Genomic DNA, 17,736 nt, shown 5'->3' on the forward strand with positions numbered 1-17,736 from the left:
TAGGCCTTTCCTTATATGGTGTCATGTGTCCTGCTTTTGTAATTCAAAGGCCTTTCAGCCAGCTTTCTCCTAATGTTTATACTGATCTTCTGTCTTTGCATTTAGAATTTTTTTGATGTAAAATATTCAGTCTTATAAATTAAAATTAGAAGTGGCTCTCTTTCAGCAAACTTCATTTCTGGCCCTGGACTGTTTTATCTTTGTACAAGATGATTTGAAAGTTTACCATACGGATAACAAAAGAAAATAACAACTTCCATATTGAGTAAAAAGTTGAACTACCAGTAAGTTTGGGTTTAATCACTTTTTCATCGCCCAGGGGTCCAGTGTGAAGTTATTGTGTGATCACTAAGAGTTTTTTTATTGTTTGATGTAAACTTGGTGGGAGTTTTTACATATAGCAGGTGGTATTAGCTCCAGATTCTATCCCAGATGTCATAGGGCAAGAGATAGGGTACACTAATTTAGGTCATTTAGAATCACCTTTTAAACTAACCTTACTAACTGCATGTCTTTGGACTGTGGGAGGAAGCCAGAATACCCAGAGAGAACCCACTCAAACACGGGGACACAGAAACGCTCTGTCATGTCACACTGTGGAAGGCAGGAGGAAGGACCCAAATGCAGAACTCTGAGTGCACAGGGATGAACTCAAAAAGGCAGCTTTATTTTGCTGTAAAACACTTGAACACTACAAAACAAAAACAAAAACAGGAAAACTTGAATAATCAGATACAAAGAGACGAGGGAAAGCAAAACTAGATGCACTGTCGCGGTACAAGACAAGGACTATCAAAATAAAACAGGAAACACACGACAAACACAAAGGCACGGACTTGATACTAACAGTGGGGAACAAGATAATAAACATGAAGGCTAAACTAAATCTACACTAAAAATGAGGGGCACAGGAACTAAACCCCCAGAACCCCCACTTGAGTATTACTGGGAAGGAAGGAAGGAAGGAAGGAAGGAAGGAAGGACTGAGATGACTAAGCATAAACGAAAGATAATCAAACCAGGAACAACAATTGTCAAATATAATTAAACTCAGAATGGAAACAAATACTGTGACAGGCCCCAGCCTGATGCTGGATTCAGACTGAGGTAACAGTGCTAAAGTAGGAAAGATATGATTACAAGGCTACAGAATTTTCTTTATATTTTCGTCCTTAACAGGTTAAACCACCAATAGCATACATGTGATCTTGTGAAATTTCGCGAGTCCAGGGAACTAACTACTCTTACTATATTGTATCATGTCATCTCAACAAGAATAAGTTGTTGAATTTCATGCAGACACCACATGATTTAGTTAAATTCACCACAGAAGCATTGAATTATTTTGTTCAAATTGCAAGGCAGACTCTTGTAAATGTAACAACCACCCAATTTAATTTTTTTGAGTGTAGATCTAGATGAGTATATTTCTCATGAGACAAGCAAATTTGAACTGTAAATAGGAGTTAAAAATAATGAAGGCTAAAGGCAATACAGCTGATGCAGAAGTAAATCTAATAAAAATGCAGAATGTACACGTTATCAATTACTCATAGTCTATCAGTCACTTTCTCATTATGTCTCACCCCCAGCCAGTCATGACAAATGGCTGCCCCTCCCTGCCCCTGATTATGTTGGAGGTTTCCTTGCCACTGTTGCCAAGTGCTTGCTCATTGTCTGATTGTTGGGGTTTCTCTATATAATTAAAGGGTCCTTACCTTACAATGTAAGCACTTTGAAGTGACTGCTGTTGGGATTTGGTGCTAAATGCTTAAATCTCGTGTTGTGCTTCCCAGTGAGCATACACTGGCGTGACTTTCTGCCGCTGCTCTCCGTGTGTGTTCGTTTGCTTAGTTCAGTTTTATTTTTACACTAAAGTATTTGATTTTACTGTTTCCCTTTGATTTGATCCTGGTAAACCTGGATTTTATCATTTTACCTGTGACTCTCCTGGGTACCTCCTTACCCTTATCTTCCCTGCTTAGCCTCTATGTCCTTGTCTTGTCTCGTGTGCATTACTTTCCCTGGAACACTCTCTCACTGTCGTTCTCTAAAACCTAAAGAGAATTATGGATTTGATCAACTGGTCTCTGAATGCTATTGACACCCTTTTCTCAACGAGAAGTCAGGGCTTGGGAGAGCCCGAGTGCCCTGGAGGGACTTTCCCTGCCGGTTACACGATGGACGGGTGGCAGAACTGGAGGGTCATGTGCCTGGCGGGACTGTCGATCGAGGACGCTGAAGATATCTATCTATTCGGAACCGTGATAACAGGGTTCTTGTTGATCGGAGTTGGCTTAGCCCTGGTTTATCGGAGAAATAAGAGAGTGGAACCGGCTGTTCAAACCCCCCCAAGGCTGCCTGCTGGAATCGAAGCGATGGGACGAGGTGCGACCTCTCACAACGAACGTAATATGGTTAACACCTTGGAGACGCTTACAGCTGCTGTGAAGGCTCAAAATAACACCATTGAGCGTATGGGGGGATACATCAGAGAGAGGCCTGCTCAGAATGAGACCCTTGAGCGACAGTTGGAACACATCGTGGAACGGATCACTGCAGTTGTGAGGTCTCAGAATCAAAAGAATGATAACACCATGGAACAGAAGTTTGATGCCATCATGGGGAGGCTCGCGGCTCTCCAACGGGAGATTGAGAGACCAGCATCAGAGTGTTAAAGAGCAGCCTGAAAATTCTCCTGGGCTGCTCGCATGGAAATTTACAAAATCAATATCAAAATTGTGGACCCCCATCAAGGCTGGAGCCGAACAATCACTCCCTGATAACGACTGTGTTATGGCTGTTCTTCCCATCCCACGCAAGGCCACCTGGGTTGGCTGGAAGACTGTTTACTTAGCCTGTTGGGGCGAAGGACACTGTCTCAGCTGAACTCTGGACACACACACACACACACACACACACACACACACACACACACACACACACACACACAGATGTGCACACACTGACCCCCCCCCCTCCCTTTCCAAACTCCTTCGATGCTTGTGCCCTACCGGGGAAGATGGCAGTCAACTGGACCAGCGCAGACATGCTGCAGGACCGGATGTGCTGTCTACACCGGCTCTCTCTTACCCTTTACCCGCCCCTGTTGCTTGTCTTGTGTTTCTATGGTGTATTGATAGTCATGTGCTTTTTGTGCTGAGGTGTTTTTTCTGTTATCAAACTGTTCTCCCACTAGGAGCTCAGTCTGAGTGGAGTTTTTTTCTCCTCCTCTTACCTCATGTTATGTATTTTCGTTGTTTTTTTTCCTATCAGCCTACCTTTCTGACATGTCTCCCCAATGTGATGTTTGTGTAAAGTTGGTCAGAAGGTTCCTTTGTAAGTGCGCATGCGCCATTAGCGTGCTGCCTGCTGTAACCTTAATTTCCTTCGGGATTGATAAAGTATTCTGATTCTGATTCTAACCAGCCTATACAAGTTATCAATTACTCATAGCCTAGCAGCCCTTGCTGGCCTTCTCCACGTACTACTGTTTGGCTGGTTAATGCACTCGAGCATCTGCCTTCTCAAGTTGCCCACAGTATGTACAGTACCAGGTAGGTAATCGCAGCTACTTTTCTGGCACTGGGTTGTAATCGTGGCATGCTGGCTTACATGGCTGTGTGAACAAATGGATAAACTATGATTCCCCTTTTAACCATATGCTTGATATGCCTACCATTGCTTGGCTTTACTATTGGACTATGCAATGTTCTTTGTAGCCATACCAAAGGTTTGGACCTTTAAGCGGATGACGGAATGCACTATTCAAAATACCCCCATAACATCTGAAACTGCTCCCCAATTTTGCTCTCTCTTTAATGAAAGTAACCCTGATGAACCACTTGCATGCTTTAGTTTGGCTTGTACCAACACTATGGACTCAATTGCTCCTCTAAAATGTAGACAACAAAAATGTAAAAGTCAGCCTTGGTTAAATAATGTCACTTGTGCCGTCAGACAGGAATGCAGGAAAACAGAACAAAAATGGAAGAAAGCTAAGCTCCATGTCAAGGTAGAAAGAGCAAATTATTTCCCTTAAGATTTTTACAAAGAATTCTGGTAAACCTGAAGTCCTATTCAACAGTCAACTCTGCATCCCACCACTACAGCTATATCTGAGACTGCCTCACACACTTGTGAGTATTTTCAAAGGTTCTTTACTGAAAAAATGGCTAATATCAGGGCACATATCCGGCTCCCATCCCAAGACCCTTCTGAACCACTTACATGCTCTTCCTTTCTTACTTAATTTAAACCAATCTCATTATCCCATCTTACTGATATAATAATGCACATGAAACCAACTACTTGTCCCTTGGATGTGTTACCTACGCCATTTCTCAGAGATGTGCTGCAGACAAACAGCCCTAACATCCTCGCTATTGTTAATGGCAGCATCTCAAATGGAATTGTTCCGCGTTCTTCTAAACAAGCTGTTGAAGCGGCTGGTTTGGATCCGTCAGTTCTTAGCAATTTTAGACCAATCTCCAAGCTGCCATTTTTGTCTGAGGTTCTCAAGAAAGTTGTCCTCCACCAGTTGCCCTCATTCTTAGATACACATAGTATTCTGGATAAATATCAGTCTGGTTTTAGAGCCTTCCATAGCACAGAGTCTGCTCTACTTAAGGGGTTGAATGATGTGCTTTTTGCTACTGACTCTGGAAAAAGTACAGTTTTAATTGTTTTAGACCTGAGTGCAGCATTTGACACTGTTGACCACACAATCCTATTAAACCATTTGAAGACATGTGTTGGTATTCAAGGTTCTGCTGTAAAATGGTTTAACTCTTAGAGAGCAGAACATACTCCGTGATGCTGGGTAACAAATACTCTTCACCTCCTACACTTGCTTGTGGAATACCTCAAGGCTCTATTTTGGCTCTATACATGCCCTCATTGGGCTCTATTTTTCAGAAATACCAAATTTCCTATCATTCTTATGCAGATGATACCCAGTTCTTTCTCTCTCTAAACCAGGTGCTGGGTCCAGGTCCAGGTCAAAATCCTGAGGTGACAGGCACCACTCCTAAACTCTGGAACAGTCTTCCCTCTTTTATAAAATCCTCTTCCTCTCTGGAAATCTTCAAATCAAATCTGATGACCTACCTGTTTTCAAAGGCTTTTGAATCTCGTTGACACTGCTTTTATTCTGTTTTAGCTATTCTGGTCTTTTATATCATTGGGTGATGTATACATGTATTTATGTCTACATGTGTACGTGTCTGTGTCTGTGTGTGTGTGTGTGTGTGTGTGTGTTTTGTATTTTTCTTTTACCTCATTTCTTTTAATTCTCTTTTATTTGATTAAATTATCCCTCTGTTCAGCACTTTGGCTGACACTTTTCTTTTAAATGTGCTATACAAATAAAGCTGACTTGACTAAACTGAATTTAATAAAATCATCAAGGCAAGGTAGATATGACTAATTACAGATGTAGAAAAAATGAACATACACTATATGGACAGATTTATTGGGCTCTTGAATGAATCCAAGTGTTTTCAGTTCCATTGCCACAAGTGTATGAAATCAAGCACCTAGCTATGCAGTTTACATGTAAGCCTTTGAATTCTCATGTGGTGCTGCAATAGGATTCCATTGTTGCAAAAATTCAACTTCAGTTAGCAGCAACTCAGTCTGACATATGGTGAACATTGAGTGGTATTATTGAAAAGCTCAAGAGTGTAGGAACCACAGCAACTCAGCCACTAATTGGCAGATCCCATAAAGTGCTGATGCTTATAGTGTGTAAAAGTCAAGTCCATCTGCTGACTCAATAACTGCAGAACTCCAGATCTCCTCTGGCATTAACAACAGCACTACGAGCTTCATGGCATGGGTTTCCATGGTGGGACGTACATTGCACAAGTGTAATGTGTAGGTTCCTAAATACTGATGTGCATTTGAATTATTCTTTTGAATGAATACGATGAGTAGAAGTGTAAAGAGCAGTGAAGGTAACCCCAATGTCACCTTCACTCATCTTTCGCAAGGTCCATGAACATCATTTGGGACAGGTCAAAGTACCTGGCTCTCTGTCAGGCAGCTTCCCATGTCCAATAGTGGAATGTGTATACTCACTCAACATTAAACCCCATCTTACTCAGTATGGTACTCCATGACACCTCAGTTGAGACCTGTACCTGTACCTTCAGCTGTGCAGCTAGACCAGCTGGTCTTGGAGCTCATGTCTGCTGATGACTGCGCCCTTAACCCTAATACAGACGAGGAACTACAATACATATCAGCTGCTTTGCCAAGACAGCGAAAGCCTTTTGGATCACCAAGAAGAAGAAATAAGTCTTATATCAGTGCCATCCTGTAAAACACAACGCTGTTGATGGTGCCAAGCTGTCTGAGTGGATTGTCCAATGTAATGTCTAATCACAGTCACCAATAAATTTGAATCCAACAACTTCTTTGGATGCCTTGCTAGAAGAGTGTGACAAGACTCTTTGTACACATCCACAAGCATAAAAGCATACCGAGCAATTGTAGTCATCATGTTTCAATATGAAACAGAAATGCATATATGCAATTTCACCAACAATGTCTACACACTATAAGAGCAATAACTGCAGAAGTACGTCTTCAGTGAGGCATAAAGAAAGTAAATCTTCCGAACTGAAGTGAAGTGAAACTGTAGTTCCAAAGGGTGAGGCATGTCATAAGCTGGAGAGCTGGAGACTGCTAATACTCTGTTTGAAAAAGGTGACTAGTAAGAAAGGAAACAGAAAAGGCTGGCAGCCTCAAGTTTAAAGCTTACCGAGAAACAGCTGTTGAAGAAAAGAGGAAAAGAAGAAGTGAGAGTTCTGCCTTTCAATCTTCAGCAGCCCACAGTTTCCTTTGTCACATGTGCACAAATGTCTTTGTCCAGTGGACTGATTGTCCACAGAAGATAGACTGTTGGAGTCAAATTGTTAAATGTTGCCATTATTGTACTTAAATTTGTAAGTCTTGGTTCAAACTATATGATCAAGGACATTCCTTTGTTTTTGACCCCAGAAATTTTGACATATACAACCTAAATTTGGAAGATGATAGTCAGAAATCGTGACTTATGAATGACATTTTTTTCCTTTTTGTTCTTTTTTGTCTTGGTGGAAACAAGATTCCATAATGGTTGGGCTGAATTGAAACAGCGAATGCTGTTTGTTGATTACAGTTCAGCGTTTAACACAATAGTGCCCTGCAGACTGTTCACAAAGCTGAGGGATCTGGGTCTTAACAGCCGTCTGTGTGCATGGGTGTTGGACTTCCTCACTGGCAGAACTCAGGTGGTGAGGGTGGGCAGGTGCTTCTCCAACACCATCACCATCAACACAGGAGCACCTCAGGGATGTGTCCTCTCGCCACTGCTCTACTCCCTCTACACTTCAGACTGTGTGGCCACCCACGGCTCCAACACCATTGTGAAGTTTGCTGACGACACAGTGGTGTTGGGTGCCATCTCCAACAACGATGAGGCAGCCTACATGGATGAAGTGAAGAATCTGGCATCGTGGTGCCAGGACAACCACCTCCAGCTGAACGTCAGCAAGACCAAGGAGCTGGTGGTGGACTTCAGAAGGGGTCAGCACAGAGACTACAAGCCCATTATCATCAATGGAGCTCCAGTGGAGAGGGTGCAGTCCTTCAAGTATCTTGGTGTTCACATCTCCTCAGACCTGACATGGGCTGCCCACATTCAGGTCCAGACCAAAAAGGCTAGGCAGCGCCTGTATCACCTACGACAACTGAGGAAGTTCAGGGTCTCTCCAAAGATCCTCAGGATTTTCTATACAGGCGCTGTGGAGAGCATCCTCACACAGAACATGACATCGTGGTTTGGGAACAGCTGTGTGAAGGACCAAAAAGCTCTCCAGAGAGTGATCCGTACAGCAGAACGCTGCTGCAGGATTGCTCTCCCCCCGCTTCAGGACACCTACACCAGGAGATGCCGGACTAGAGCAGCGCAGATACTGAAGGACCCGTCCCATCCTGGCAACAAACTGTTCCAACTTCTGCAATCTGGTAGAAGGTTCCGCATCTTCCGGGCAAGGACAGAGAGACTCAAGAGGAGCTTCTATCCCCAAGCCATCCGTGCCCTAAACACACACACCCGCCCTCTCACATCATCTATAATTGACTGAGACAGGACTCTTCCAGACACTAAACCAAGGCACAATGTACATTTCAATTCCTTTAATTTTAAATATGTTTATATTGTCTATCCTGTAAAATAGTCAGATGTCTATCCATATTAATGTACAGAATTCACCTGCTAGCTGCTACTACTGCACATTCACCCAGTGTATATACTATATGTATGTATATATATATATATATAATGTTCTTCCTCTACACCCCCCCCCCCAATTTTTGCACATGTCGAGGAGCATGTCAGACTACATTTCACTGTGTGTTATACTTGTATAACTATGCATGTGACAAATAAAGAACCTTGAACCTTGAACCTTGAAACCAGTTTAGCCCAGAGGCTCTATGTCTGACATTGCTGGTTTAGGGTTACGGGTAAGGCTAATGTGAGAGCGGAGTTTTGTTTTAGCCACATGGCCAAATTTTCTCAGATTTTCTACCATGTAAAGTCTCACAGGTATTTTGACATCTGTGATCATTTATTTTATTTTCATTTATTCAATTAAAAAACAAAAAAACCCTACCTTAGTGATTATATTTAAAGCTACAAAAGAAATCTTATTTTATTTAAGAATGTTTATGAAGTTTATCAACTGATGGGAATTTACAGTTTTGGACTTTAATCTATTTTAAAACTTAACCCCACCCCACACACACACACACACACACACACACACACACACACACACACACACACACACACACACACACACACACACACACCACCACCACCACCACTATTCTCCTATTTATTCTCCTTTCCCCCCCTCTCTCTCCATGGGTCTCAGTAATTTAGCTGAACCCCAGTTCTTTATGGGCAGTTTATGGGTTCTGCGTGACTCTTTCCTAATGAGGTTTGGTTTGGTGGTCTCCTAATGAAAAAAAAATTGAAGTCCCATTGTTGACAGATTGCTAGTCACAAAATAAGGCCCTGTATGGTCAAATACAGCCACAAGACAAACAAGCAAATTGAGCAACGCGGCAAAGGCTGAACCAGGTCAGAGAGATAAAGGTTCATTAAGCGAACCTAATGGAAGTGGGAATGACCCCCAAACAAATTATTTCAGTCAAAGTCAATCAGCGGCTAGGCAATCTCATTATTGTCCAAATCATTAAAGCATAGCTGTTGTCACTTGTCTCAGAGGAAAACAGAAACAATGCATTGTACAGTCTTAGTAGTGGTCATTATCATTAGGATGCCCTTGTGATAATAATTAAAATGTCCCACAATTATGAGCAACTCTTTTAGCCTGCTCACTGTTTTTGACCTGCCTCTCATTTCATTCAGCTCTGTTCTCCTCTGTCACCTTTTGTCCTGCTGTCTGGCAGAGGTTGTCCACATCCATGCGGCATCTGAAGCGTACAAGGGGCTGACAAAAACAAAGGCATTTGCCACAAAGAGGGCAAAGATAATCTAGAAACAGGGAGAAAGTCTACTATACTGGGGCAACTTATTGACTGATTTGACACCAAGAAGAAAGACACCCAATAAATACTAAATTCACTGCAAACAAACAGATCTGCCAGTCTTCATACTGACCAACAGTGGACTAACGTTTTGAATCCATGGCATTTCAGTAGTTGCCAAATGATGGGAGAAAAGACTACAACTGAAATGAGAGGGAGTAGTTAGAGCACAACATGGGAAGACAGAACACAACACTATAGATGTCTATAGATAGTCTAAGACCCAAGCTGACATATAGACACAGACGAACAGGCGCACGCAGACACATTCCCACCTCCATATACACAAACAAATACTCGGCACTCACCTGACATGGAGACAGACGCAAATAGACACTGTACACACATCCACACTCCCCAAACATACTCTATATCCCAGGTCCGGGTACCCCTACTCCCAGAAGGGCAAACTGTACCCGCACCCAGGAGATGTAACCCTTCTCTCTGGGGTGGAGGAAAGCAGACTGCCTCCTTATCTGCAGTAGCAGGGAGGCCCCGCATCCCAGACCCCAATCTGACAGCCAGCACCTCCTCCCAGCCCCCCAGCCCCAACGGTTACCAGAACGGGGGTGAGTGAAGACCCCAAACCTCCCTCCGCCCGCTCATATGTAGTGTTGCTGCCTGCTGTTCTAAAGTGCATTTAAAACACAGGAGGGCATGGTGCTTCCTGCCAGAGAGCAGCACGGCTCCTCCCGAATGAAACCCCCCCCCCCCCCAAAAAAACTGTCATTTTATACGGTTTCCTTTAGGACACTCAAGCATATGTGCAATATATCTAAAGCTTCAGTCTCTGTAGATTAACATTTTTGGGCTTAGCTCTGCATGACCTCTAGTTATTTTCTCTTTCTTTTAATTTTGTAGCCGCTTTAAAACTTTTCTCCAGACTACAAATAAATGAAAAATACTCATTGGAATGCACAATTATGTAATTATGAGATTGTATTTCAATAACAGGTACAACAAAGACAGAGCTGTGTGTGGGGATGTTGTTAAATGCATGACTTTATCATATTAACCTCATTATGTGGTAATGATATGCCGGTTAGTTCCTTTGTCACTTAATAACTGTGCTGAAAAGGTGAAGACACGAAATGGCATGTCATAGCATTGCTGTGGGCTCTAGAAATGGTTAGAGGCAGAACACTTTAATGTAAATTAACAAGTCTACCTCCTTCTTGTGAAAAATAAAATACAAGAAGAAGAAAAAATCCCCTACTGTTTATAAAGTAGAAAGGAGAATGTCACACCTCCAGATATGTACAACATTTGGAGACTTGAGCAACCAACTAAGTTAAAAAAAATAAAAACAAAAATCAAACAATTTGGAGGTGCAAATGACTCCTACTGTATGCTCAACTTGATGTTTCCAAGAAATATACATCCTGTGCTAACACTCCCCCAGTCAGGCACACCATAGTTTCACTCTGATTCACAGAACAGCACTCAGACAGTGTTTTGCAGACTGAATTAGATCAGCAGCAAAGCATTCACAACATCTTGTTTCCCAGAATTATAAATAAAAGAAATTCAAAGAAATGCCAGCTGGTGTACAGTTGTGGATTTGTAGATGATTCATTGTTTAGTTGTGAGACAATGAAACAACTAATTAAAATTCATCAAAAAGTCCGCAGACTGATATATAATCCCACTGTCTGTGTGAGCTACGTAGGACAATTATAATTATCATAGTTTCCCTCAGGTTTTTTGGGTCAGATGACACTTTAAGCCTGTTTAAATGCACTTTAAACCCCAAAAGACTGTACAAAAACTAGTCAGGCTCCTCTTACACGTCTACTTGTGTTTTTCGTTTCTTGACGTGACGACAGTCTCTAAATTATCTGCTGAGTTTAGCTGTACTCCGTTTGACTCTGTTTTCTTTCCCCGTGAGTAGGTCAACTGGACCACAGCAAAGGCACAAGAGAGCAAAGGTCTGATTTGTAATCAGGTCACCATTATCTGACAGTGAAAGCCATCTCTGGAGGAATGTTGCACCTCTTTATATTCAATTTTGTGCGTCATGAGCCGCTGGATCTCGTGACCCATGACGCATTTAACTCAATACAATGAAATTAACTTTTTTCTTTCTTTCTCTTTCAGTGGAAGCTAAATTTGTCTTTAGTTGTTGGTAATAATTTGAGACAGAGTTCCAGAGTGTCAGAGACAGTCTTACTCCTGGTCTAAAACGAACACTGTTGACCTTTGTGATGGGCTCAATAATAAATAAGGCACGGGAATGTGCGACCACACAATAACTTCACAAGAAGCTAAAGTGATGCTGCCAGTGTCAACAATGTCTAATTGAGCATCACAACAAAATGGAAGCATATGCAGAAGATCTGATATATTGTGTAATTAATTGGGTCCAGACTTTTATTGTGATGTTGATTGGAGGTCTGCTTCAAACAGAAGTTTGTAGCCTCGCTGATGGAAACAAAAGGTCGTGGCCTCATGCAGTCTTCCAACAGAATATACAAGGCTTCTTTGTCAAGAAGCCCAATTTCCTCCTGAGCTGTGTTGGAATTACATGGTTCATGTGAGGTTAGCAAACCTTCCCATCCTCAAACACCTCCAGGGCTCCCACCAGAGCTTGTCCTTTTTCACTGTGACTGCAAAACTATTTAAGTAGCTTCTTTTTTGTTCATGTTACTCCTTGGTAAACTGTAACAGGAAAACAGTTAACCAACTGTAATCCACTGAAAAACTTCATTTCATAGCATTATAACTGTGTATTATAAACTCAAATTGCCATTTACTTCTCTATATAAGTGATGATCTTATATAACGTGATGATTTTAGATTCTGTTTAAACACTTCACAAATTCCTTCTACTTTTATTTCCATTTAATAAGAATGCAAGTTACACAGTATTATATTCATTAGAGCTCTTCCTAGCAAACAATGGATAAACAGCGGGGTGCTATTTAAATAAATAGGCGTTGAAGTCTCTAGATCACATAGTTTTAGATCCTGCCAGTGTCAGATGTGCAGTGCTGTGAAAAATATTTTCTGATTTCTTGAGGGTTTTTTGCACATTTGTCACACATGTTTCAGATGATCAAGCAAATTTCTTACTTTTTGTTTATTTTATAAATCTGTCTTGTATGGCAGCATTTGCAAACAGAACCATCATCTGAAAGCACAGTTGTGCCAAACATATTTGTTTTGCTCTATAAATCCTCCTGTCATTACTGTTTTTGTTTTTTTTTCCCTTTGTTTTCCTTTTATTTATTTAATTTCATTATTAGTACAGAGCTGACAGGTGTGGAGAAATTTTATTATTAGACAAAGATAACCTGAATAAATACAAATTCTAGTTTTTAAAATGATGATTTCATTTGTTAATGAAAAGATTATCCAAACCTACCTGGGCCTATGTGAAAAAGTAACTTGTGTTTCACTTGGATTTTTGCCTGTGTGAAAAGAAAGTAAATCATGGGGGGAAAGCTCCAAGTTCACAAACTTATACAAAAAGAAAAAGATTATTCAGACTGGAGTAAACAAGCTATAGGCCTGAAAATGCCCTGAATTGAGGAACAGCTGTTAACCTTCCCAGGAGAGGCCAAGAGTTTGTGACTCATGCAGGAGGTCACAGAAGAACCATGAACAACATTGAAAGACCTGCAGGCCTCACTGGCCTCAGCTAAGGTCATTGTTAATGACTCAACCAAATTATTTTCATTTACCTCTTTTCACACTCTGTGTTTATATGCTGCTCTGCATTTGATCATTAATTATCAGTAATCTCTGGTACCCTCCACAGTGATTCTTTTGTCAGTTGTGGCAGATGGCTGCCCCTCCATGAGCCTGGTTCTGGTGGAGGGTCCTTCGAGTTTTTCCTTCTGACTGCCACCAAGTGCATCAGATTGTCGAGGTTTTCTCTGCATTATTGTAGACCCTGTTGTAATTTCGGCGCTATATAAGTAAAACTGAATTTAACCGAAGTTCAAGAACTAAAAAAAATATTAGGTTTAGGGGGAAATTACTTTTCACATTTCCACGGTTTGGACCTTTTTGTCCATAATAAAAAAAATCATAATTTAAAAACCCCATTTTGCATATCGGGTTTTCTTGGACTAATATTAAAATTTATTTCATGATCTGAAGCATGTCTCACAGTCGTCGAGCCATGTCCATAAAGATTTGCTTTGCATCACTCTAAGGGCAATCACAGAGAGATGCTGCACATAACAGGTACAAGATACTGGCCACAAGGGATGGAAAGAAGTGTGGTCTTACCTGGACGGCTCCAGGGTCATTAGGCAAACGACCCACACTGTAAAGTCATGAACCTGGCTTCCACTCGCCCAGTCTTTACTCCAGAGATTTGGGACAGCTCACTCGGTCCAATCAGTCTTGAACTGAGTCTTGAACAACTCAGGAAGCCGGCAAATATTTTACAGCACTGGATGTAGAACTCACACAGGTGTCAGGAAAGTCTACATAGAAATCTCTAATATATTGAATTCTATAATATTTTCACTGTGAAGCAACAATGCTAACAACTGAGCAACACGCTGCTCCCTGTGTTAACAGTGATGAGGACACAATATATAAGATAAGATAAGATAAGATAAGATAAGATAACCTTTATTAGTCCCACACGTGGGAAATTTGTTTTGTCACAGCAGGAAGTGGACAGTGCAAAAGTTATGAGGCAAAAATTAGAATACAATAAGAATAAATACAGTACACAACTGTACAGAATAGAATAAAATAAAATACTATATACAGTAGAATAAAATAAAATAAATATACAATAAGATAAAAATAGAATACAAATACAAATACTATATACAACTGAGTAAAAATACAACGATGACAGAAAGGATTATTGCACTTAGTATTATTGCATATGTATGGATGTGTGTGCTTGATCAGTTAAAGTCTTTATTATGGAGTCTGACAGCAGTGGGGAGGAAAGACCTGCGAAATCTCTCCGTCCCACACCGTGGGTGCCGCAGTCTCCCACTGAAGGAGCTGCTCAGTGCTGTCACAGTCTGCTGCATGGGGTGGGAGATGTTGTCCATCAGGGATGACAGCTTAGCCGCCGTTCTCCTGTCACTCACCACCTCCACTGGGTCCAGAGGGCATCCTAGAACAGAGCTGGCCCTTCGGATCACCCTGTTCAGTCTCTTCCTGTCCCCAGCAGAGATGCTGCCGCCCCAGCAGACCACGCCATAAAAGATAGCAGAAGCATATCAGCCCCAGTACAGATTGGGGTTAGACAATATACTGTATGAGCTAGTGTGTGAAAGCTCTTGCTGCATTTCACATTTCAGATGGCTGCATAATTTGCAAATGAACAGGTGCACCTTGAATGAAATCAAAAACTCAAATTTAGATTTCAGCTGTTAAAAATTAGGAAAAAGCTCTTTAGAAAAATCAAGCTTTCTGTCTGATTACAGTCATTCGTGTAAACAACACTGAGCTGCTAATGTAAGCACTGCCATTACCTATCCAGCCAGATAACTTTGACTATTTGCAGATATTATTGGGTAAACTGACAACTTACTTTGGGCTGCCTTTGAAAGACTGAGATCTTTGTCTCTACTTTTCACATATTGTGAATATCCACAATGTTTCCTTTTCTCCTAGCTTCAAGACCTGCTGCTATCAATTATCAGATGAATCTCACAGAATTTGATGCACCTTCTCTTATTATCTGTTCAGTTACTTGATTAAGAGCTGAAAAGTCTGCTTGAAGTGATTGAAATGGTCTCAAGACTACCATGGTCATAGATGACTACTCAGACGGGCAGCTTAAATCCCTCCTAAAATGTTTTCACTTTTGACTTGTGTATTTGCACATCTGCTCATAATTTGTTATATTTAAAAAAATATATAGTAATATACAATTTGAAATACTGGACAGACACAACAAATCATTCGAAGAAATTGATGTTTAATCTGATTGTGTTTTATTTTACATTATGGTCAAATCCCATTCACACAGAACAATTGTTAAGTAAATAATTTTGCAGTAGTTTATGGCTGGTACACTTTTTATGTTTCATAAACTGAGTGTTTCTTGTCATTTGCATTGGAGCTTCAAATGGAAATTACTTTATATTTTATTTGTCTATTTCCTGCACTGATATTGATCATTTATTTAACAACATCTTAGAACTAAACACTGCACACTGTCTAAATACTGCTCTACACTCTCAGACAATAAATAACCGTTTGACCTTTGGTTACAACAGTTTCTTAATGAGGCAATCTCTGTGGCAGTACCCCCTGATTGAACCTCGAGGGTACTTGTACTTATCTTCGCTATATGTACTTTACAGAGGCCAGTCGAGAACCTCCGGTGACAATCTTTTACTCAAATCTAAGGGTACCTTTTAAAAATGCAAAACTAAGGTAAGGTAATTCTTAGAATTACCAGTTGACATAATATGCATAGCCTTAAAATCTTGGCGGAAATGTTGGTACAGAAAGAACAAATGAAGGTTCAGGGTGGTTCAAGCCCTGAACCTTGCTACTTTCTGGTGACAGTGCTAAAGCTGCACCCCCACACCATAATATTTTACATAATTTCTAACTGAGCACAGGCTGTCTTCTGATATTATATCTTAAAATCTAGAAGAAACTGTACTGTACTGCCTCAAATTGTAAATGTACATCTTTGGCCTTTGATAAAAGATACACAGATTTCCCTTTGAGTTAAACAATTAGCCTTAGATGGTACGTTTGTGTAGACTGTACCTTTTGGGACAGAATTAGATTGTTACTATACCCCTGTTTATACGCAAGTAGTTTGGAGGTTTTGAATATAGTTTCACTATGAGCCACTGTAATAAATGAGAGTCACATCAAAGGAGAAATGTACAGTTTCTGTAATTAAATAGAAAAATATGCTTCTTATGGTCTTATTCACATACTTTCAAACAGTCTTTGAAAAAGTTAGCATTAATAATACTTCTTTAGATAGACAATCAATCAATCAATCAATCAATCAATCAAGGCTTTATTCGCCACGTGCAGGTTGCCCTGCAGTGAAATAGGACCACCACCCCCCCCCCCCCCCCCCCCCCCCCAACCTTACACACACAACACAGACATCACATGGGGATATAGGTCGGAGATCGGTAGCGTTACAGAAAAAAAACACTGAAATATACACTACAATGGGAAAGTACAAGAGGAAAAAAAGAGACCTCTACTCATGCTGGGCTCCTGGGAGGACAGCATGAGAACAGGAAACAAAAAAACTCCTTTGCACAAAAAAGCACATAAATGTCCACAGCAAACCAGTATGAAACACGTAACAAGCCACAGGGTCGGGTGGGGGGTGAGGAGTAATCCGAAGCAAACACAGCAGCCATCCTGCCCAGCGCTACCATTCCATCGCGGGCTCACACCCGCCGTGTTCCCAGGAGGGAACAAGCATTGAAGGCGTTTGGAAAGGGAGGGGGGATGAGTGTGTGCATATCAGTGTATATGTATGTGTGTGCGTGTCCAGAGTTCAGCTGAGACAGTGTCCTTCGCCCTGCTAGGCTAAGTAAACAGTCTTCCAGCCAGCCCAGGTGGCCTTGCATGGAATGGGAAGGAACAGACTAAACACAGTCGTTATCAGGGTGTTTTTGTTCGGCTCCAGCCTTGCGACCGCAGCTGGCGCCGAAAGGGTATCCGCATGAAGTGATGGTGCTTTTTACTTTAGTGCGAACAGCTCATATGAATTTCAAAGCTGTTCTAACAGTCCAACACTGGTCTCTCAATCTCCCGTTGGAGAGCTGTGAGCTTCTCCATGATGTTATCAAAGTTGCCTCTGTGATGTTGTCATTCTTGTGCTCAAAGAGCCGATTCTGAGAATTCACGACCACAGTGAGCCTCCCCAAGATGTCATCCAATTTGCACTCAGAGATGTTATTCCAAGTGAGCCCCTCCAGATGTAATCCAGTTTGCACTCAGAGGTCTTGTTCTGAGTATTCACGGCAGCAGTAAGCCTCACCAAGATCTTATCCGTGCTGCACTCAATGAGCCCATTTTGAGAAACTCACTTCTCTTCCCATCGTTTCAATCCCAGCGGGCAGCCTCGTGGGGGTTTGAACAGCCGGTTCCGCTTTCTTAGTTCTTCGATAAGTCAGGGCCAAGCCAGCTCCGATCAGCAAGAACACTGTTACCATG

The 17,736-nt window shown here is 41.4% G+C and overlaps 1 protein-coding gene across 1 annotated transcript; it reads left to right on the forward strand.

The window, feature by feature from the left end:
* The first annotated feature begins 1,991 nt into the window (after window positions 1-1,991).
* On the forward strand, window positions 1,992-2,678 carry LOC146557586 (uncharacterized). The gene has a single exon (XM_085247272.1). It carries the CDS (start codon window positions 2,070-2,072, stop codon window positions 2,676-2,678), a length of 609 nt encoding a protein of 202 aa, XP_085103398.1. The 5' UTR covers window positions 1,992-2,069.
* The last annotated feature ends 15,058 nt before the right edge of the window (window positions 2,679-17,736 follow it).

This window comes from Mchenga conophoros, linkage group LG15 (assembly GCF_057382185.1).
Source record: "Mchenga conophoros isolate Kocher_MC1m ecotype Shallow Benthic linkage group LG15, M_conophoros_male_GT1.1, whole genome shotgun sequence".
Taxonomy (NCBI): domain Eukaryota; kingdom Metazoa; phylum Chordata; class Actinopteri; order Cichliformes; family Cichlidae; genus Mchenga; species Mchenga conophoros.

Coding starts and splice junctions, on each gene's coding strand:
- LOC146557586 (XM_085247272.1), top strand. CDS start 2,070: ATGGATTTGATCAACTGGTCTCTGAATGCTATTGACACCCTTTTCTCA.